This window comes from Fundulus heteroclitus, chromosome 3 (assembly GCF_011125445.2).
Source record: "Fundulus heteroclitus isolate FHET01 chromosome 3, MU-UCD_Fhet_4.1, whole genome shotgun sequence".
In the NCBI taxonomy this organism is placed as follows: domain Eukaryota; kingdom Metazoa; phylum Chordata; class Actinopteri; order Cyprinodontiformes; family Fundulidae; genus Fundulus; species Fundulus heteroclitus.
This window is the reverse complement of record NC_046363.1, coordinates 13,858,548-13,875,425: the sequence shown is the minus strand read 5'-3', so window position 1 is coordinate 13,875,425 and position 16,878 is coordinate 13,858,548. Positions and strand designations below refer to the sequence as shown.

Below are 16,878 nucleotides of genomic sequence, written 5' to 3'. Positions count from 1 at the left end.
GTCAAAATCCATGGTGATAGTTGAAATTATTTAATGATGGGCTACAGCGTAGAAAGTACAAAATAATTAAATAAAAATTTTAATTATGATTCATTGTTTTACCACGAAACATAATAAAAATTTAAATTCATGATTTTTTTTTACCTTTAGTTATTTGTGTGTACAAAACTCAGTGATACTTAAATATGTATGCTTTTTCAATGTTATACTTTTTCTATGTATTTAATTACAATTTAATCTAGACCAACAGGTGTATAAATATGAATTTGACACATCTATTTAGACCGGATTGTATCACTATTGGCTTTCCATTCTCACGCGCTGATAACGCACTACTCTCATACAAAATTCGGCTTTTATCAGAGCATCTCCAATGTCAATGCTACAAACAATAATTCCCTAAATAATAAACGACACACTTTAAAACTAAATGCTTTATGGTTCATGCTAGCAGCTAGCCGCTTTAATGTGGCTTTTAAGCTGTTTAGAAACCGGAAACATATATTAATATATTAACACAGCTTAATTTGTGTGCGTCGTTTGTGTGTGAATTTAAATTCAACTCACCGTCAGTCATACTGAACTGCTGGCATTAGACGTCACTGCAACGTAGCGGCCAAAACAAAGTCCCCAGCCTCGGACGCCGACGTTAATTTCGCGCTTTTATTTTGAAAGGACCCGATCAGGCAAAGTGACTCCCGGAAGTTTATGTTCCTTCACCTGTCAGTTCGGACCAGGCACTTGCGAGTGTCTAACCAGCCTCGTCTCTTTGTTTTTGTTTTTTTTTTTCCTCTCCCAAACCCAGGCTCTCCTGCTTTTGAGCGTAAATAGTAGCTCTATGTGGCCAGCTGGTATTAAACTGAGGACAGCTTCAAAACACGGTTAGTGCGAGTCGGCAGTGCGAAGAAAAGAAAAAAAATATTGGGCTCGTTTTTCAATCACCTAGCCAAAAGACTTTAGCAGAGCTTAGCTAGCCGTTATCATCACAACAGATTGGTGACGCTTATTAGTGAGAAATGTAACGTGTTATTGAGCCTCGTCGTCCAGTGACTGCGTGCTATTGTTCCGCATCATGTTGTGGAGCTGTCCATTTTAATTTTTTTTTATTTATGTTATTTACTCAGGGCTGAGTGTTGAACCAAAGCTAACATTGCAACGTTAGCAAACAGCCTTTGTAAAAACGAGTTTCACGGATCGTCCACGTCAAGATCGAGGCTGATTTTCGTCACCTTTGTTGCGAAGACGTGCTTAATTCTTTTTGTGAACAAAGTCTTTCCCGTTAGCCGTTCTGTTTCATTAAAGGAAGTCCGATTTAAAAAGAAAAAAAAAAGAAAGAAAAAAAATGACGCCTCGCTTCTCTTCACGGATCACAAACATTTACTTTCGTTTTCTCTGCTTGTTGGGTTAGCTTGGTGTTCGTCACCTCGGATGTTAGAAGTAAGCGGCTCCCCTTTTCGTGTCTTGTTCTGCACTTCGTCTTAGCTGAGACGTCCTGTTCATTTGTCATGCTGAAGAGCGCATTTCCACGTCAACAGTTTCTCTTCATTTGAGCAAACTTGGAGCGTTTGTGTTTGCTGTATCATTGCGTGGTGACATCATCAACTGACATTAGCGGCAGGCTGCTGAACCGTCTGAGGAAGATGACCGCTATAGATCTGGGTTCTGCCCCTTCCGAAACATTTAGACAGAGCCTTTAGGTAGATATTCCCCCTTTTTCTTTTTATTGTTGAACAACACTCGGTGATCACACAGCCTCTGCTCTGCATCAGAACCTTAATTACTGTGTTGTTACAAAAAAAAAAAAAAGAGAGATTTCTAGAGATCAACAATGGCCAATTAGTTTTTTGTTGTATTTTTTCCTGTTCAGCTCTTATTATTGATCAGTAGGTCAAATAATGAAAAATCCAAAAAGATATATTTTTTTTATTATTATTATTATTTCAGTAAATGCATTAAGGCAAATAACTCTCACCTTGTTTGGTCTATAAATACATCTACTCACAGCATGTAGTTTGATTTAGTGTTTTGTGTTGAAATCAGATAAGAATCATATAAACAAACTGATACATAGAATGGCATGGCTCTGTTTTAGTTCCCACTTATAGACAATAAAAATATAGAAAATCACTTTAAAGTGAGGTCTGTTAAACAAAACATCCAGAGGAAGCCCCGTTTCATACCTGAAAAGGTCAGGTACGAAACACTGTAAAGGTACTGAACTCTGATCTTCTAATAATGTCATTTTCTGTTAGATTTGAATCTAATACTTCTATCAAAGAACCTGCTGCACTTTTTTTTCTCCCTTTAGTGTGTTGTAGGTATTAGAGAAAACGTCTAAATCAGCAGGGCAGTGCTCAGAGAAAACCGAAAATCTGTATCAGCCGGGAAAACTGCCTGACCAGTGCACCTCTCCGCAATGTAAATAAGCTGAAACTCTGCCTGCCATCTTTTCTTAGGTCTTCCCCTCTAAGGATTAGACCTCTGTCAAGACATGGAGCCCTTGACAGTAGACGATGACATCTGCATCCTTAAACACGAGACGGCCTACACACCCGCCGGAGAGAGCCCCGTGTCGGTGTGTGCCGGCGACGAGTCTGTGGCCTCTCACTTCGCCTTGGTCACGGCCTACGAGGACATAAAGAAGAGGCTCAGAGACACGGAGCGGGAGAACACTTTGCTCAAGAAAAGGGTGAAGCAGTTAGAGGAAAAGGTAAGGATGGGAAGAGTGAGACCGGGGATTGTGGGAGACGTGGGTGTCGGAAAAAACATGGTCCAAGGTGACGGTTAACAAGAAATCCGTCGACAAACTCAAAACCGCTCGACCTATGGTGATATGTTGGAGTGTAAACAGCATCGATATGAAGTCATTGAACATGCATTTTCAAGTGTAGCCCAGAATGAAGTGCAGACCTCTGCAGCTCCTCCACATGTCTTAGTGTCTGTGCCATACTCTCTCCATCCTTAAACAATTGGTTGGACAGAGCCGGGCGGGATGCCTTTGAAGCACCTTGACATTTGTATCTGCGACTCACCTTCCCCCAAACTTAGCATAAAGTCATGCTACAGAGAAGGCATTACAAAGTAAGTAAGCAGGGTTTATTTATAAAACGCCTTTAACAGACACAAAGTCCCCAATAATTGGACAGGAAAATAACAGTCAACTAAAAAAAAGTATATGTAAAAAGCACAAAATCAGGAGATTAAAGCTTTTCAGTCAGGTTTTAAAAAATCTGTACAAGGTTAAATAGGTGAAATGCTTATTGGGTACAATTTTGCACGAGCCGAGGGAGGGCAACAGCAGTCAATGTCATCTCAAAGGCGACAGGGATTAGTAAAGATTAAAACTAAGAAGCACATAGGACCAAACACAGGCAGCAGAAACACTAACACACTAAGTTTCACTCCAGCACAGATTTGTCCTCGATGACTTTTGCCCCATCTGTAGCCGAGTACAGCTACAGGACGCGAATCAGCAGCAACGAAGCCCAGTCAGAAGAGTGTCCCACAGACACCACACCAGTATAAGTCTGTAGATATTCATTGGCAGAGCTCCGGCTGTGGGAAGTATGCAGAGCCAGCCTTGCTTGCTGTTATGCTGATGCATTCTGCAGGTATGCTATGCCGGTTCCCATGCATCGACATGACTGAATGCATCGACTATATTCTGTGTTTCAGAGCCAGCCTGGTTGCAAGTCACAAAACTCAGATAGCTGTGAAGTGCAGGTGAGGAAAATCTAGATGTGTGAGAATAAACTGAGGTTTGCTTAGTACTAGCGTATTTTAGTTGGGGGGGCAAATGAAATACATAGAGCTTTGGGGTTTGCTGCATCTTCTGACATCAGCATCAGAGTAAAGAAAAAGAAAAAAAAAAAAACTCAAAACAAAGGCCTGTCACAGACATTTCATTAAAACCTCGGGAAATTCGATCAGCTTTGAAACAGGCTAATGTCTTTCCTTTTGTCAAGAATGCGTTTTGTTTTTGTTCGCTGCAGTTCTTCAGGCCAGAGGCTCCTCCATCAGAGGGTCCCCATTATGTGAACAAGGCCTTCAGCGCCTACAGAGGAATCTACATCGAGAAGGAGGACCTGCAGATGGAGCTTAATAAACTGGTCTGGTTCCTTTTTCATATAAAATCTTCACACACTGACTTTACCTTTCATTTTTACATAAAGAAACTTACCAGACATTACTTACTATAAGGTTTATGCAGTTTATTATACATTTTTTGTACTCTTGGCTTATGTCTGAGATGATATTGTGTCAAAAGAGAGCTCTGCATTGTGCGTTGGACGGAGAGAGGGAAGTTGATGTATCGGTATTGACGGTGACTCCCCACACCTCACTGCCCGTTTTCCATTCTGTATCAGAAAAAGGAGAAGAGCGAGAGTGAGAGGCTGCTGACGGAGCAGCTGCAAGCCAAAGAGTTAGAGCTGCTTCAACTGAGGACAGAGATGGAGACCTCCCAAGGTACAGGTACAGCACACGGGCCGCCTCTCTGCTCCGCACGCACACACAGCCGAAGAGCAGCGCGTGAAAAACGCGACGTGAACTTTTTAGGCCGCTATGCTTAAATGAGGCACACAAAGGTGTCACTAAAGGATGAAATAATGCATTTCTGCCCATAATGTTCCCTTTGGGTTGATGAGGGACCATCAGAACCACTTTTTTTTTCTTACAGAACTGGTCTCTCTGTCCTGGTGGAAACCATGTTAAACTTCCACAGTGTGTTTTTATAAGTGCTCGTTTTGGCACCCTTGGAGGTTGCTTGTTTTCTTCCAATCAGATTAAAAAATGTTTTATGTGAATTAGATTTAAAAATGTAACTTTAATTTTACAAAATGACTTAATTTCTGATTCAAAACAACTTTTGAATCTAAAATTGCACTTAAATTTTATTTTATTGTTGTTTTTTTTGTTTAATTAGTTGAAATTCAACTAAAGCCGAACACCTACCATAACATTTTAAACTGTACACATTCTCCTTTTTACAATAATAATGAAATACATAAATGTCCTGAAATGTTTTACTTTATTAAGAAGCCGTCTTAAAAGGTTTATTTTAGTTACGTCTTGTGTGTCGTGCTTATCTCAAGTGATGAAGAGCCTGAACAGCCCCCAGGACTGCTGGCAGATGGAGAGAGTCGACACGGAGCTGCAGATCCGCAAACTGCAGGAGGAGCTCGGGAGGGTGACGCTGGAGAACAGCCGGCTGCTGGAGAGAAGCACGGTGAGTGAGCAGGAAAGGGTGGTGGAGACAAGAGGAGTCAGACAAAGAAAGCTAGTGACAAAGTAGACAAAACCCCTCTGAAGGGTGAGTTACAGTGGAAGACAGTGTAGATGTTACAGTAAAGACAGGATGGGTGTGATGAAACAAAAAAATATCACTGCTGGAAAAAAGACTGAAATCCCAGATGACATAGGGTGGTGCATGGCTTTATACATATATATATATATATATATATATATATATATATATATATATATATATATATATAGTGGGAGGGACGAGGCTGTTAGCTAAGCTTTCTTCCAATGTGGACTAAACCTCCCACTCACTGCTCCAGACAGTGAGGGCTCTGAGCCGCTCCTTCAGTGGCTGATTGATCCATCCTTAGTGTAGAAAGCATTGCTTATGCTGCACAGCTCAACAGTTTAGGTCTTCTTTGGGGGTTTTTGTACATAGGGACTGTACAAAACGTGACGTTTTATTTTTTATATATATATTCTATAGCTTATTGTGTGTTTTATTTCCCCCTCTGATTTCAGGAAGCTGCTTTAACAATTGAATTTCCCTTCTGCGGGATCGGTAAAGTCTCTTTATCTCATCTTCTGTAACTTATTTCTGTTTCAGGAGGAATCACAAGGCCTTAATGGACCAGACTTGAACCAGACAGGTGATGGAAAGCATAACACAAGGTAGCGTGTGTTTTTTTTTATACATATATATATATAAAGAATGACTGCTAATCCAATGTTAAACAATTATTTACATGACTACAAACTATAAATGAACAATTTCATAAAAAAAAGTATTTACAATGCCTTTAAAAGGTTTTGTTACCCCTTGAAAGTTTTCATGTTTTGTTACATTATACTAATGTATGCATTATTTATGTGTTTGTGGGAATTTGTTGTGATAAACCAGCACAAGGTAAGGCAAAATAGTGAAGTGTAGGTAAAATTTCACATGGCCTTCATATCTTGTGCATTTGTATTCAGCCCATCTAAGTTAGTACTTTATAGAATCACCTTTTGTTAATGTCTATTTTTACACTTTTAGCTTCTCGGGAAGGGCTTGTGTGGACATCCATGCAAATTGACAGTTCTGTGACTCAAAGATTCAAATCTTTACAAATGAGAGTTTGCACCCTTTAACTTCTCCAGAATACATGCGTCATACATTCATGCAGTTGCACAGTACGTTTTACATCATCCTGTAATCCCACTGCTACCTGTCTTTTGGAACTTAAGCATCGATTAACTTCAGCATTAACATTTTTTGCTAATGACTGTTTGCAGACTTTTCAACCTCTCAGGGAGTATTTTGTCTGATACCTTCATGCAATTGCACAGTAATTTATATTGTTTTGTAAATGATAAAGTACTGTCTTGTTTTTTTTTTTTTTTTACTCGAACATTTACATTTTTTCAGATGCTAACGACTATTTACACACTTTTAGCTTCTCAGGAAGTGCTGTCGGTGCATTCAACTTGAACATTATGTCTGGCTTTTTGTCTGTGTTTTAGGTGTGAATCTGTGTGAATTCTTGAGAGATTCTTGATTCTTTTGCCACAGTTACAACTCCGGGTTTTTTCAGCAGCTTTTCAACATCTGGAGACAGACTTTTCGGCCTATTCTCCTTTGCAAAATAGCTCAAGCTCAGTCAGAGTGGATAGAGAGGGTCTGTGAACTGCAACTTTCAAGTCCTGCCACAGAATGGTATTTGGATTTAGGTCTGCCATGAAACAGTTCCCCACAGCATGATGCTGCTACCACCATGTGAATAAAGTGTTCAGGGTGACATGCAGTCCTAGTTTTTCCCCAAACCTTGTGTTTTGACTGGAAGCCAAAAGGTTCAGTAATCCTGCTTCACACCTATGTGCCAATTTGTGTTGGTTTTGTACATAAAAGTAGTGAAATACACTAAACGTTGGGCTTGTAACATTCTAAAATGTCATATGGAAGAAGGGGTATGAAGACTTTTATGTACTTTAAGTACCTTAACATCAAGCTCTTTCTGACACCAGTTAGCAATAATACCTGCAGAAAAAAAAAAGGTTATCCTTTTTTCTCTTTGGGGAGGAAATTTTCAGTTTCCGTCACAAACTGGCACTCTTTCTGTTTCAAGCTACTGCTGGATAAGATGCACGTCAGCTCTGATCCCACGCCCCATGTATCCATGGAAACAAGTGGCCAGTGGTCAGTTTTGCTGTCAGTTTAGGTTCTGAGTTCAGCTAGTCATGCAGACAATATAAACTACGGTAGCAGCAACATTTAAGGAAAATTCAGGTACAAATATTCATTTCTAAACTTTTTTTTTTTTTAACCTAAGTAGATATTGGTAAAGAAAGTCAAGTCAATGATTGTGGCACTCATAAAACCTCACCTGCTCATATCTTAGATACCGTGCAAACTTTGTCCTTTGTCGCTTAGCTCTGACATTATATTTTAAACGACATTACTACTGTTGCTGTGTAGAATACGGTTAACTCATTAAACCAGCAACTTAGCTACACCCTAAAGCATATCCCTTAAAATGTATATAGAACATTTAAAAAAAGGAATCAACATAAATCATTAACGCAGTATGCCCTGTAAGCTCTCTCCTACTGTGCTTTTACAACAGAGTGTACTTTCCCTGTTTGGCCACTAGAGGAGGATGCAGCGTAATTCTATATCTCATCACATTCTCCAGAGCAATATGTGTTATGCACAGAAGCACTGAAGAGGCTGAGTGTTTAATTAGATCACATGGAGCTTATTATCAAATGTTGAGCTTTTAATGTATTTCTTAGCTTTTAACGACAAATTAACTTACCTTCATGTGATTGGTTCCCTGCTTCTTTTTTCCCCCTCGCACTGAATGCAGAAAAAAACATTTTCTTATGCGTTAACTTGATGTTGAAATTTGGCTCCCAAAAGGAATGTTTACGGCTAAAAAATTTTAAATCTACGCAAAAATGGGGCATCTCTATGTAAAACTAATTCAATAACACAAAATCCCCCCAAAAAAACACCTAAAGGAAATTTGTTTTAGTTTTTTTTTTTTCCAGATTTAGTATCAAAGCATTAAAATATTGCAGGAATATTTGAGGTTACTCTAAATTTGTTGATATTTGTTATGTATCTTAGTCAGAAACCCGCCATACTATTTTTAAGTATTATTCAAATCTGCTCAGTATGTGGTGTCACGTTTCAACCACAATGGACAAAAAAAAAAAAAAATTCGGAGTCATGTTTGATAAACAAATATCAAGTTGTTCAACCGTCAAAAATTGTCTCTGTCAGACGTTCATGTTAAAATCCCCTTTAACTCTTACATTTTATGTCAATTTCAATTGGGACTTGTGGAAGCGTGAATAAATCAAACAATATCCTCCTTAACTGGAGAAAACAGCTAACCCATGTTTGTCCCAAATTTAGCTATCATGTGGTATGACCTTAAAAAGTTTTTGTTTCAGTTTCAGGGTTCAGTTTTGACTTATTGGGTGGTTTGAGGCCAATAAGTCGTCATTGGAATAATTAGGCTTTACACTACCAGTCAGAAGTTTAGACTCACCTTAGTCAATCAATGGTGTTTCCTTATTTTTATTACTTTCTACATTGCAGATACATAGTGAAGTCATAAAACAATTGTCAAAAGTATATAGAATTATGTATCAAATAAAAAATAGGGAAATAACTCCAAACATCTTTTACATTTTAGCTTTTTTCTAATTAAATAAATACTTTTAAATAAATATAAATAAGGCATACAAGTGCTTTATCTGAATGTCTAAAGCATTTAGATGACTTGAATATATATTTGGTTTAAGCGGGTCAGAAAATGGATGGATGGATGGATGGATGTTTTAAGAGTTGATCCTCTCCAGTCAATGTTGGTTTTTCATTGTTTAGTGTTGATGGCTTTCATCAGTCCACTCTCAAATCATGTCTTGTTTAAAACTCGCACATGGTGTATTCATAGTACTTCTTATTGACATGTAGGAGAAGAGCTGCACCCTGTGTTTATTAAGACTGTTGCTTTCTTTTTAGAAAGCACTGTTTAATGCACTCGGCAGCATCGACGTCAAGAGCTCCATTCTCTTCGAGTGCATCTTACTTATCTTTTACAAATAAAAAAATGCTACTGCCGTCATCTGTGAACTCCTGTGAACTCGTTTTATCTTTAGAGCTGGAACCAACATGCATTCAGTCAAATTTAAAAAAAGCATTCATATTATTTAATTGGTTGATTCCTAAAATGTTGTATTTTTTTGTTATTGCAAAAAGCATTGAAAAGAGCATAATAGTTAAGAACAGAAGAAGAGAATTTAGCTAAGAGTGAAGTAATAAGACAGCATTCTTAAAACAAACTGAAGTATTACAAAGTATGTATTAATTATAATTCAATTTCCATTTAAATTTTATTTTATTTATTTGGCGCCACTTCACAATGCATGTCATCTCAAGGTACTTTACAAAGTCAAATTCAATCAAATCATACAGACAGATAGATAATTTCCTATCTAAGGAAAGCCAGCAGATTGCATTGAGTCTTGACAACCAACATTCACTCGTCATGAAAGAGCCTAGAGCCACAGGGACAGTCGTCTGCATTGTCGATGGCATTGCAGCAATCCCTCATACTGAGCATGCATGAAGCGACAGTGGAGAGAAAAACTCCCCTTTAACAGGAAAGAAACACCTCCAGCAGAACTGCCTCGACCGACTGGTGGTTAGATAAGACAGAGCAGGGACACAAAAAAAGCACAGAAGCACACATTAATTCAGGAATACTTTCTGTGTTAGAGGGTAACACAGAAAGGAGATTGCGTATGTGGTCGTAAAAATTGAGCTCTGCACGTACCTGTATGCGTGGAGTCCGCGCATCTATAGCAGCATCTATAGCAGCATAACTACAGCAATAGCTCAGGGTAACCTAAGCCACTCTAACTATAAGCTTTATCAAAAAGAAAAGTTTTAAGCCTAGTTTTAAAAGTAGACAGGGTGTCTGCCTCACAGACCTAAACTGGGAGTTGGTTCCACAGGAGAGGAGCCTGATAACTAAAATATCTGCCTCCCATTCTACTTTTAGACTCCAGAAACCACCAATAGACCCGCTGAGAGCAAAGTGCTCTTTTAGGAACACATGGGGTAATCAGAGCTCTGATGTATGATGGAGCTTGAATATTAAGGGCTTTTTACGTGTGAGAAGGAAAATTTCTAATTTCATGTTTGATTTGACAGGAAGCCAATGAGGGGAAGCTAAAATAGGAGAAATATGATCCCTTTAATTTTCATCAGAACTCTTGCTGCAGCATTGTGGATCACCTGAAGGCTTTGAACTCCATTTTGTGGACTTCCTGATAGTAAAGAATTACAAAAGTTCAGCCTTGAAGTAACAAATACATGGACTAGTTTTTTGGTGTCTCTCCTGGACAGAATATCTAAAATTTTGGCAACATTCCTTAGGTGAAAAAAGTAACTCTGGTAACCTGTTTTAATATGGGTTTTAAATGCCATATCTTGGTCAAAAATAACACTAAGGTTTTATACTTTATTACCAGGAGCCAATTTAATGCCACCAGGACTAAGTGATTGACTAAAGTTTTTTAAGGACTCTGGTCCAAAGATGACAATGTCTGTCTTGTCAGAATTTAAATACAGGAAATTTAAAGTCATCCAGTCTTTGATGTCATCAAGACATGACTGTAGTTGAAGTAATTGATTGGATTCATCAGGATTTGTGGATAAATATAGCTCAGTGTCATCAGCATAACAGTGGAAATTAATCCCAGGCTGTCTCATAATTTTACCAGTAAGAATCATATATATATATATATTAAAGAGAATTGGCCCAAAGACCAAACCCTGTAGTACTACACAAGTGACACTGGAGTTATTATGAGCTTAATAAAAACAGAAATTTATCAAGAAAATTTATTTTGTTCAAAAATAATCTGTTGTTTGTTTGTTGAAAGTCAATTCAGTAGGTTAACATCCCCAGATACTAACTGCTCAAAGGTTCATACATGCCTTTATAAATAAGCAACATTCTTAATGTTTTACGAATTGAAAATGCTCAGATAATTTCTGTTCTAAAATCTGGTTGTGTGGAAATCCGTACTGGTCTTCATTAGTTTTAAACAGCACAGAGTATAGGTTTTCATTTCAGGTACGTTTGTAAGTGTGCTCCTGTTTGAGGAAGATGAGAAGCTGTACTGCTGATGAGTTTTGCTTGAGCTCTGCGGTACCTCAAAGGCACCATAATTATATTAGTTATTTTATTAGTTGGGGGTTTTTTTTTGTTTGTTTGTTTTTTACTCGTGTAATGTGGCTGAATAAATTAGCATTAAGTCCATCCGTACACGTCGACCATGACATCACTGCTGTTTGATCTCAGAGTTTCTGCTATGGAAATGTTTCTTATTAATGTGAACTTCTGCTGTGAGGCGATAATCCTCAGTGCCAGCACCGCCCGGGTTGGTGTTAAACGTGTCAGCAAAGAGGCAAGTCATTCAGCAAAGACACGGTTATCGCAAAGAGGGCACTCCAGCAGCAGGCCATTGAAGGAATAATTAAATGACGCTTTCTTTACAGTATTTTCTCCTAACAATGTTCCTCCTTTAGGAGCCAGGTTAAATCGTGTGATAGCCTTTTTTATTTTTTTTTCCTAAACTCAAACCTGTCATTACCAAACGACCCACACGATGCTTCCTGTCATCTGGACGTTTCTAAACACCGACAGGCGGTTTAAACTAAATGTCCCGTCCGATTCGCAGGGAGAAGAACATCCAGCAGACGTACACAGCTCTGTGCTTCGAGGTCACCCGTCTCCATTCAGAGCTGAGGCACCAGACGAGCCTGATCAGGAAGCTCCGACAAGGTGAGCAGCGCGCACCCAGAAGCATAAGGTGGATTTTATCCAGACCGTTTCATGTGTTTGTGTTTTTTTTCTGGTTATCGTGTGTGATGCCCTACATCCCAGCTCCCCTCATTCATTTTCACCCCACCTGCAGTGTTGGAAGGTCAACTGCTGACAAGACAGTTAAACTTTTTAATACCACGGGCCAGGAGAGAATGAACTGATCTGTTAAATATTTGCCCGACTTAACATTTAGCTTGTTGTTCTATTTCATCACCACCCAAAGATGTCACGGCTTCAGCTCTTAACAAGACGTTTTACACACATACGCACACAGAAATGTAAGAGCAGTAATAGAAAATACTAATTTAGGTTAATTATTCTTTTTTTTTTCAATGTTAGAAATGAGATTATCTGATATTTTAAAGTGAGTTTCTCAGAGATTTTTTTTTTTTGTATTCAAGCAGTCACGCTTCAAATCTTGCTTCTCAACACAGAAAGCAAAAATAAAAAATAAAATCAAAGAAAGCGGGTCGCTGCTGCATCTGTCTGATGTTCCAAAAGGTTCTGCTCGCTAAAAAGCGGGCGGTTTCAGTTTCGGAGGAGGTGTCGCAAGACATGAGATGCCCCTCAAACTACTGAAACACTTTAACAAAAAAAAAAAAAAAACACATTTTGAAAGGTTTTTTGTTTTGTTTTTTTTTCCTCTGCCCCCGCTCCCCTCCTTCCACGGCTGTGCACGCCGCCGGCTGTCATTACCTCTGTTTTCTCGAGAGTCAGAAGAGGAGAGGAGGCCATGAGGTGAAAATTAGAACCAAATACAGCAGGAAAATAAACCTTGTTCTATTTATTCCACTGAATAACGGAGTAATCCTGTGGCTCAGATGAGGCAGATGGGAGCGAAAGAAGCGAAAAAGACAGAAGGGGGGGGGGGAGGAGGAGAGTGTGCTATGTTATTTATTCACTCATTCTGTGCATCTGTATTCTTCTAATGTTCATCCTTTGGAATCACTTTTATTCAAATCCTAGACTCAGGAGACCATCTCATGGAAGCATAGCAGGGCAGAGAAGGATGGATATATGATGTGTGGATGGAGAGGTATGGTAAATAAAATTAATAACAAAGAAAAACAGTAGCACAGTCTCATTTAAACTTCAATATTTGTCCACGGTGGTGATCCGAAATCAAAGCAGTGGTCTGTGTTTCAGATTAGGGTCCCATTTGTGTATGGTGATGCTTTCTGTATAAACAACGCATTTGGTTTTGTGTAACAAATAAAATTATTATTAGATTTCACAGCAAATTATGCAGTATTGGGCATTATGTTGCAATTATTTACCCTCCCTTATAGATTTACGTTTACCCAATAATAGCATAAATTTTCTTTTAGAAGCTTTTCTTAAGTTACTCTAAAGAAAAATATTTTAAATCAAAGACATGAAACTTGCTTTTCATGATTTATACTTAATCTTTTTAACTTTTATTGTTGTTTTTTCCTCTCAAACAAATAACTTAAGCTTAAACAACCTCTCCAAGGTATTGCTATGACACAGAGTGCTGATCCCTAGTTAAAATGTTAAAATGTTTGCATTCACATCATTGGCACAAATCTCTTCAATGTTTGGATGCAGAGCATTTGGATCCATTATTTTTCCAGGTTAGAAACACCATATGGCAAAACGGCTTTACTGACATTTTACAGCAAGGATTGGGTGCGAGTGTTTGGGTTTGTCGTAGATTTTCTCAAATCCACACATGATCACAGATACGCATACGGGCTTACAGTATCTATAGACATGCACCCACTGCAAAAACTGACCTAAAAATAAGTAAAAAAAATTTATAATGCGTATATCTGTCCTTGATTTGAGCGGGTAAATAAGATTATCTGCCAATGGAATAAGATGTTTGCACTTAAAATGGGAACAATCCATATCCATCATCTTACTTCAAGTGCAGGATGTCTAATTATCTTATTTTAGGGGTCAAAATACTCATTCTATTGGCAGATAATCTTATTTACCTGCTCAAATCAAGGACAAAAACACACATTTTAAGAACATTTTACTTATTTTTAGGTCCGTTTTTGCAGTGCCCACACTGATATTTAAAAACAATTTTGGCATGTTTTAGTGAAACTACACGGTTTTGGCGGCCATCAATATTTAATTTCGGATGGTGGTTTGACAACTAATTTAAGTTGCGGGTCCCCTAACACGGACCCTGTTGGTCCCCAAGTCTTCAATAGTGTCGAGGTCAGGGCCGTTCCAGAAGTCTGTTAATCTGCTTCACTCCTAAGCCGGTTCGGATGTGTGCGCATTGGGATCGTTAACCATCCAGTTGTTGATTTGAAGTCAAGTTAAGGAATCTAGAGGAGGTCCCCCTTCATCATTATTCCATCCACTTTTTGCAACAATACTCTTTAATCACTGGCAGCACAGCAGATCTTCAGCATGATGCAACCATCTCCATGTTTGACAAGTTGTATGTTTGTATCTGACCCTCTCTATAGATTGCTGATGCTGTGGGGATACAGAAACGGTAAACGGACTCAGTTTACGTATATAGTGCCTTTCTAGCCATAATGACTTGTCAAAGTGCTTAACACTAGTTCAACGCTAACTCTAGTTCATGTAGAGACATGGGGATTGAATGGACACTTGGGGTTAAGTGCCTTGCCAAGGGTGCACCTCAACATGTGGGAGGAAAGAAAATCTACAGTAAATCCTGATTGTTCACCCAGTTCTTGTTCTTAAAGGTTCTTGTTGTGCATTCTACGATCATTCCACCATGCAAAATAAAACATGCAAATCATTTTTAAAAATGACACTAATGGCCATAATGTGTGTGTGTAAACTCCTGACAGGGACATGTTTACCCCTACAGAGGGTCAAACTGCAGGTCTTAATGTAATACACTAAAACAATCCCACAGCGATGTACTTTTGGGATAGTTCTGATGGTACAGTAGCGCCGTATTGTCTGTAAAATCTTTATGTAGTTGTATCTCTATGTACATATTAGAACTAAATTGGTGACGTGAATGTCCTAAACACTTCAATGAACGAAGTGTTTTAAAAAAAAAGAGCCCCGGAAACATCCTTGCAGCAGATTCCTTTGTTTCCATTACTGTTGTCGCCACCATCATAGTCTTGCATATGTTTTATCAGTTCTCTGTGATAAGTCTTTTACTTTTCTTTTTTTTGTTGTTGATCCCAGAACACATTTCCCTCACACTCTTATCTCTCTGCCTTTAGCTGCGTCAACAGTCCCGGTCCAGTGTTTGGACGACGTGGAAAAGAACAACAACCTCCCAGTCATTCGGGCCCCAGTGCCCCGCCCCCCCAGTGCCCCGCCGGTCCCCTCGTGCTCCGGCCGTCCCTGTCCCGCCGTGGTCGGCTCGGCGGGCGCCCCTCTGCCAGACAGCCTGAGGGAGGACTGCTGGTACAACGGGCCCTGGCCCTCTCAGAGCTGTCTGGTGGAGGCGCTGGTCGGCAGCGAGGCCTGCGCCGTCGTGCTGCCCCCGCCCCCCCTGAATCAGGCCTCCTTGGATGACAGTTCGCGCTCCTTCCCCAGTCCCCCCAAGCCCACCGACGCCATGTTCTGGGAGGGACACTCCAATGCGTCCACTTCGTCATCCTCGCTGGGAAACTTCACTCCAATGAGCCCACCCAACGCCGAGTGGGCCAAGCCGTATTGATTAGACTGACGAGTAATTGCTGGGCGGAAATCCAAGAAATAAAGAAGCGGATAAAGTCTCCAGCTCGGCCACATAGCTACCACCTAACTTGCCTTAAGCGTATTTAGCCACTCATTTGGTGGTGAACTTGATTGGGCCTCCTTGTCGTGGGAACTAAATATGGCCAGAGGAGGTCTTTTTGAGGTAAAAAACTGTTATCTCTGCACGCCGCATCGGCGAACATATCCAACTTTACAGAGAGAAAAGCTGACCCTCAAAAAAAAAAAAGAAAAAAAGAAAAAAAAAATCCAACTCATATCTCCATTTGTATGTGTCCTTGTATGCACATGCATTAGTGTGTGCAGGCATGCGTACGGGCAGTTTGTCCTGAGTGTCTGTGACTGGAGATGCACATAAAACAGTGTGCCTGTGAATGCAGAGACGGTGAGTGGGCATCTTCCACCTGCCTTTATCTGGATCTCACCGGAATAAACCCAACAGGGCTCAGAGGGGCCTATTTCTCCGTATCACCAGAGCCACAGCACTCCAGTAGAGTTCGTATAAGTGTACCTCCGCAATGCAAATTTTAGTTTCTTTTTTTTTTTTTACATTGGATCGATGTACAGAGTAAATTGTACCAAGGTGTGTAGCCCCTGTTCGTCTCATCGTGTTATGAAGCAGATGTGTAGGAATGAAAGCTTTTGTACAGCGATGGGGATGGATCTACAGGAGCAAATGTAGATTTTATTTTTGTTTTTTGTTTCAGATTTCAGCAGTTACCAAATTAAAATTGACCTGTTTGCCTCCAAAAAAAAAAAAAAAATCATTTCTCGTTGAAAGCCTTATAGACGCGTTTCGAAGTACTACTCGTGCACATTGCATCGCTCCCGAGATTTCAAGTTTCAAGACAGAAACGTTCTTAAAATGTTTCGCCCTCGAAACCAACCTGCCTCTTTAAATCCGCCTGTAATTATCTTATTTGGGGGGGAATTTGTTGGGGCGGAGCTCTCAGCCGCACCGTGAATGTACAGCCCTGTTTGGTTGCCCGCTACACTCCTCCTCAGCTTTAAAGGGCAAATATCATCATTTTTGCAACTTTTTCTTCGCTGTTGTGTTTAAGTTTTTATCTTG

The 16,878-nt window shown here is 39.6% G+C and overlaps 1 protein-coding gene across 4 annotated transcripts; it reads left to right on the top strand.

Moving 5' to 3' along the window:
* Positions 1-757: 757 nt before the first annotated feature.
* azi2 (5-azacytidine induced 2) lies at positions 758-16,055 on the top strand. 4 transcript variants are annotated; one of them, XM_012864636.3, is made up of 9 exons: positions 758-881; positions 2,457-2,710; positions 3,676-3,723; positions 3,993-4,109; positions 4,368-4,467; positions 5,094-5,227; positions 5,852-5,916; positions 11,986-12,089; positions 15,326-16,055. In XM_012864636.3, exons 2-9 carry the CDS (start codon positions 2,492-2,494, stop codon positions 15,766-15,768), a joined length of 1,230 nt encoding a protein of 409 aa, XP_012720090.2. In that variant the 5' UTR covers positions 758-881; positions 2,457-2,491; the 3' UTR covers positions 15,769-16,055. The 4 variants fall into 4 exon arrangements, with proteins under 4 accessions (XP_012720090.2, XP_021173226.2, XP_012720092.2 ...); XM_021317551.2 differs by having other exon boundaries at positions 4,368-4,473; XM_012864638.3 differs by lacking the exon at positions 3,676-3,723.
* The last annotated feature ends 823 nt before the right edge of the window (positions 16,056-16,878 follow it).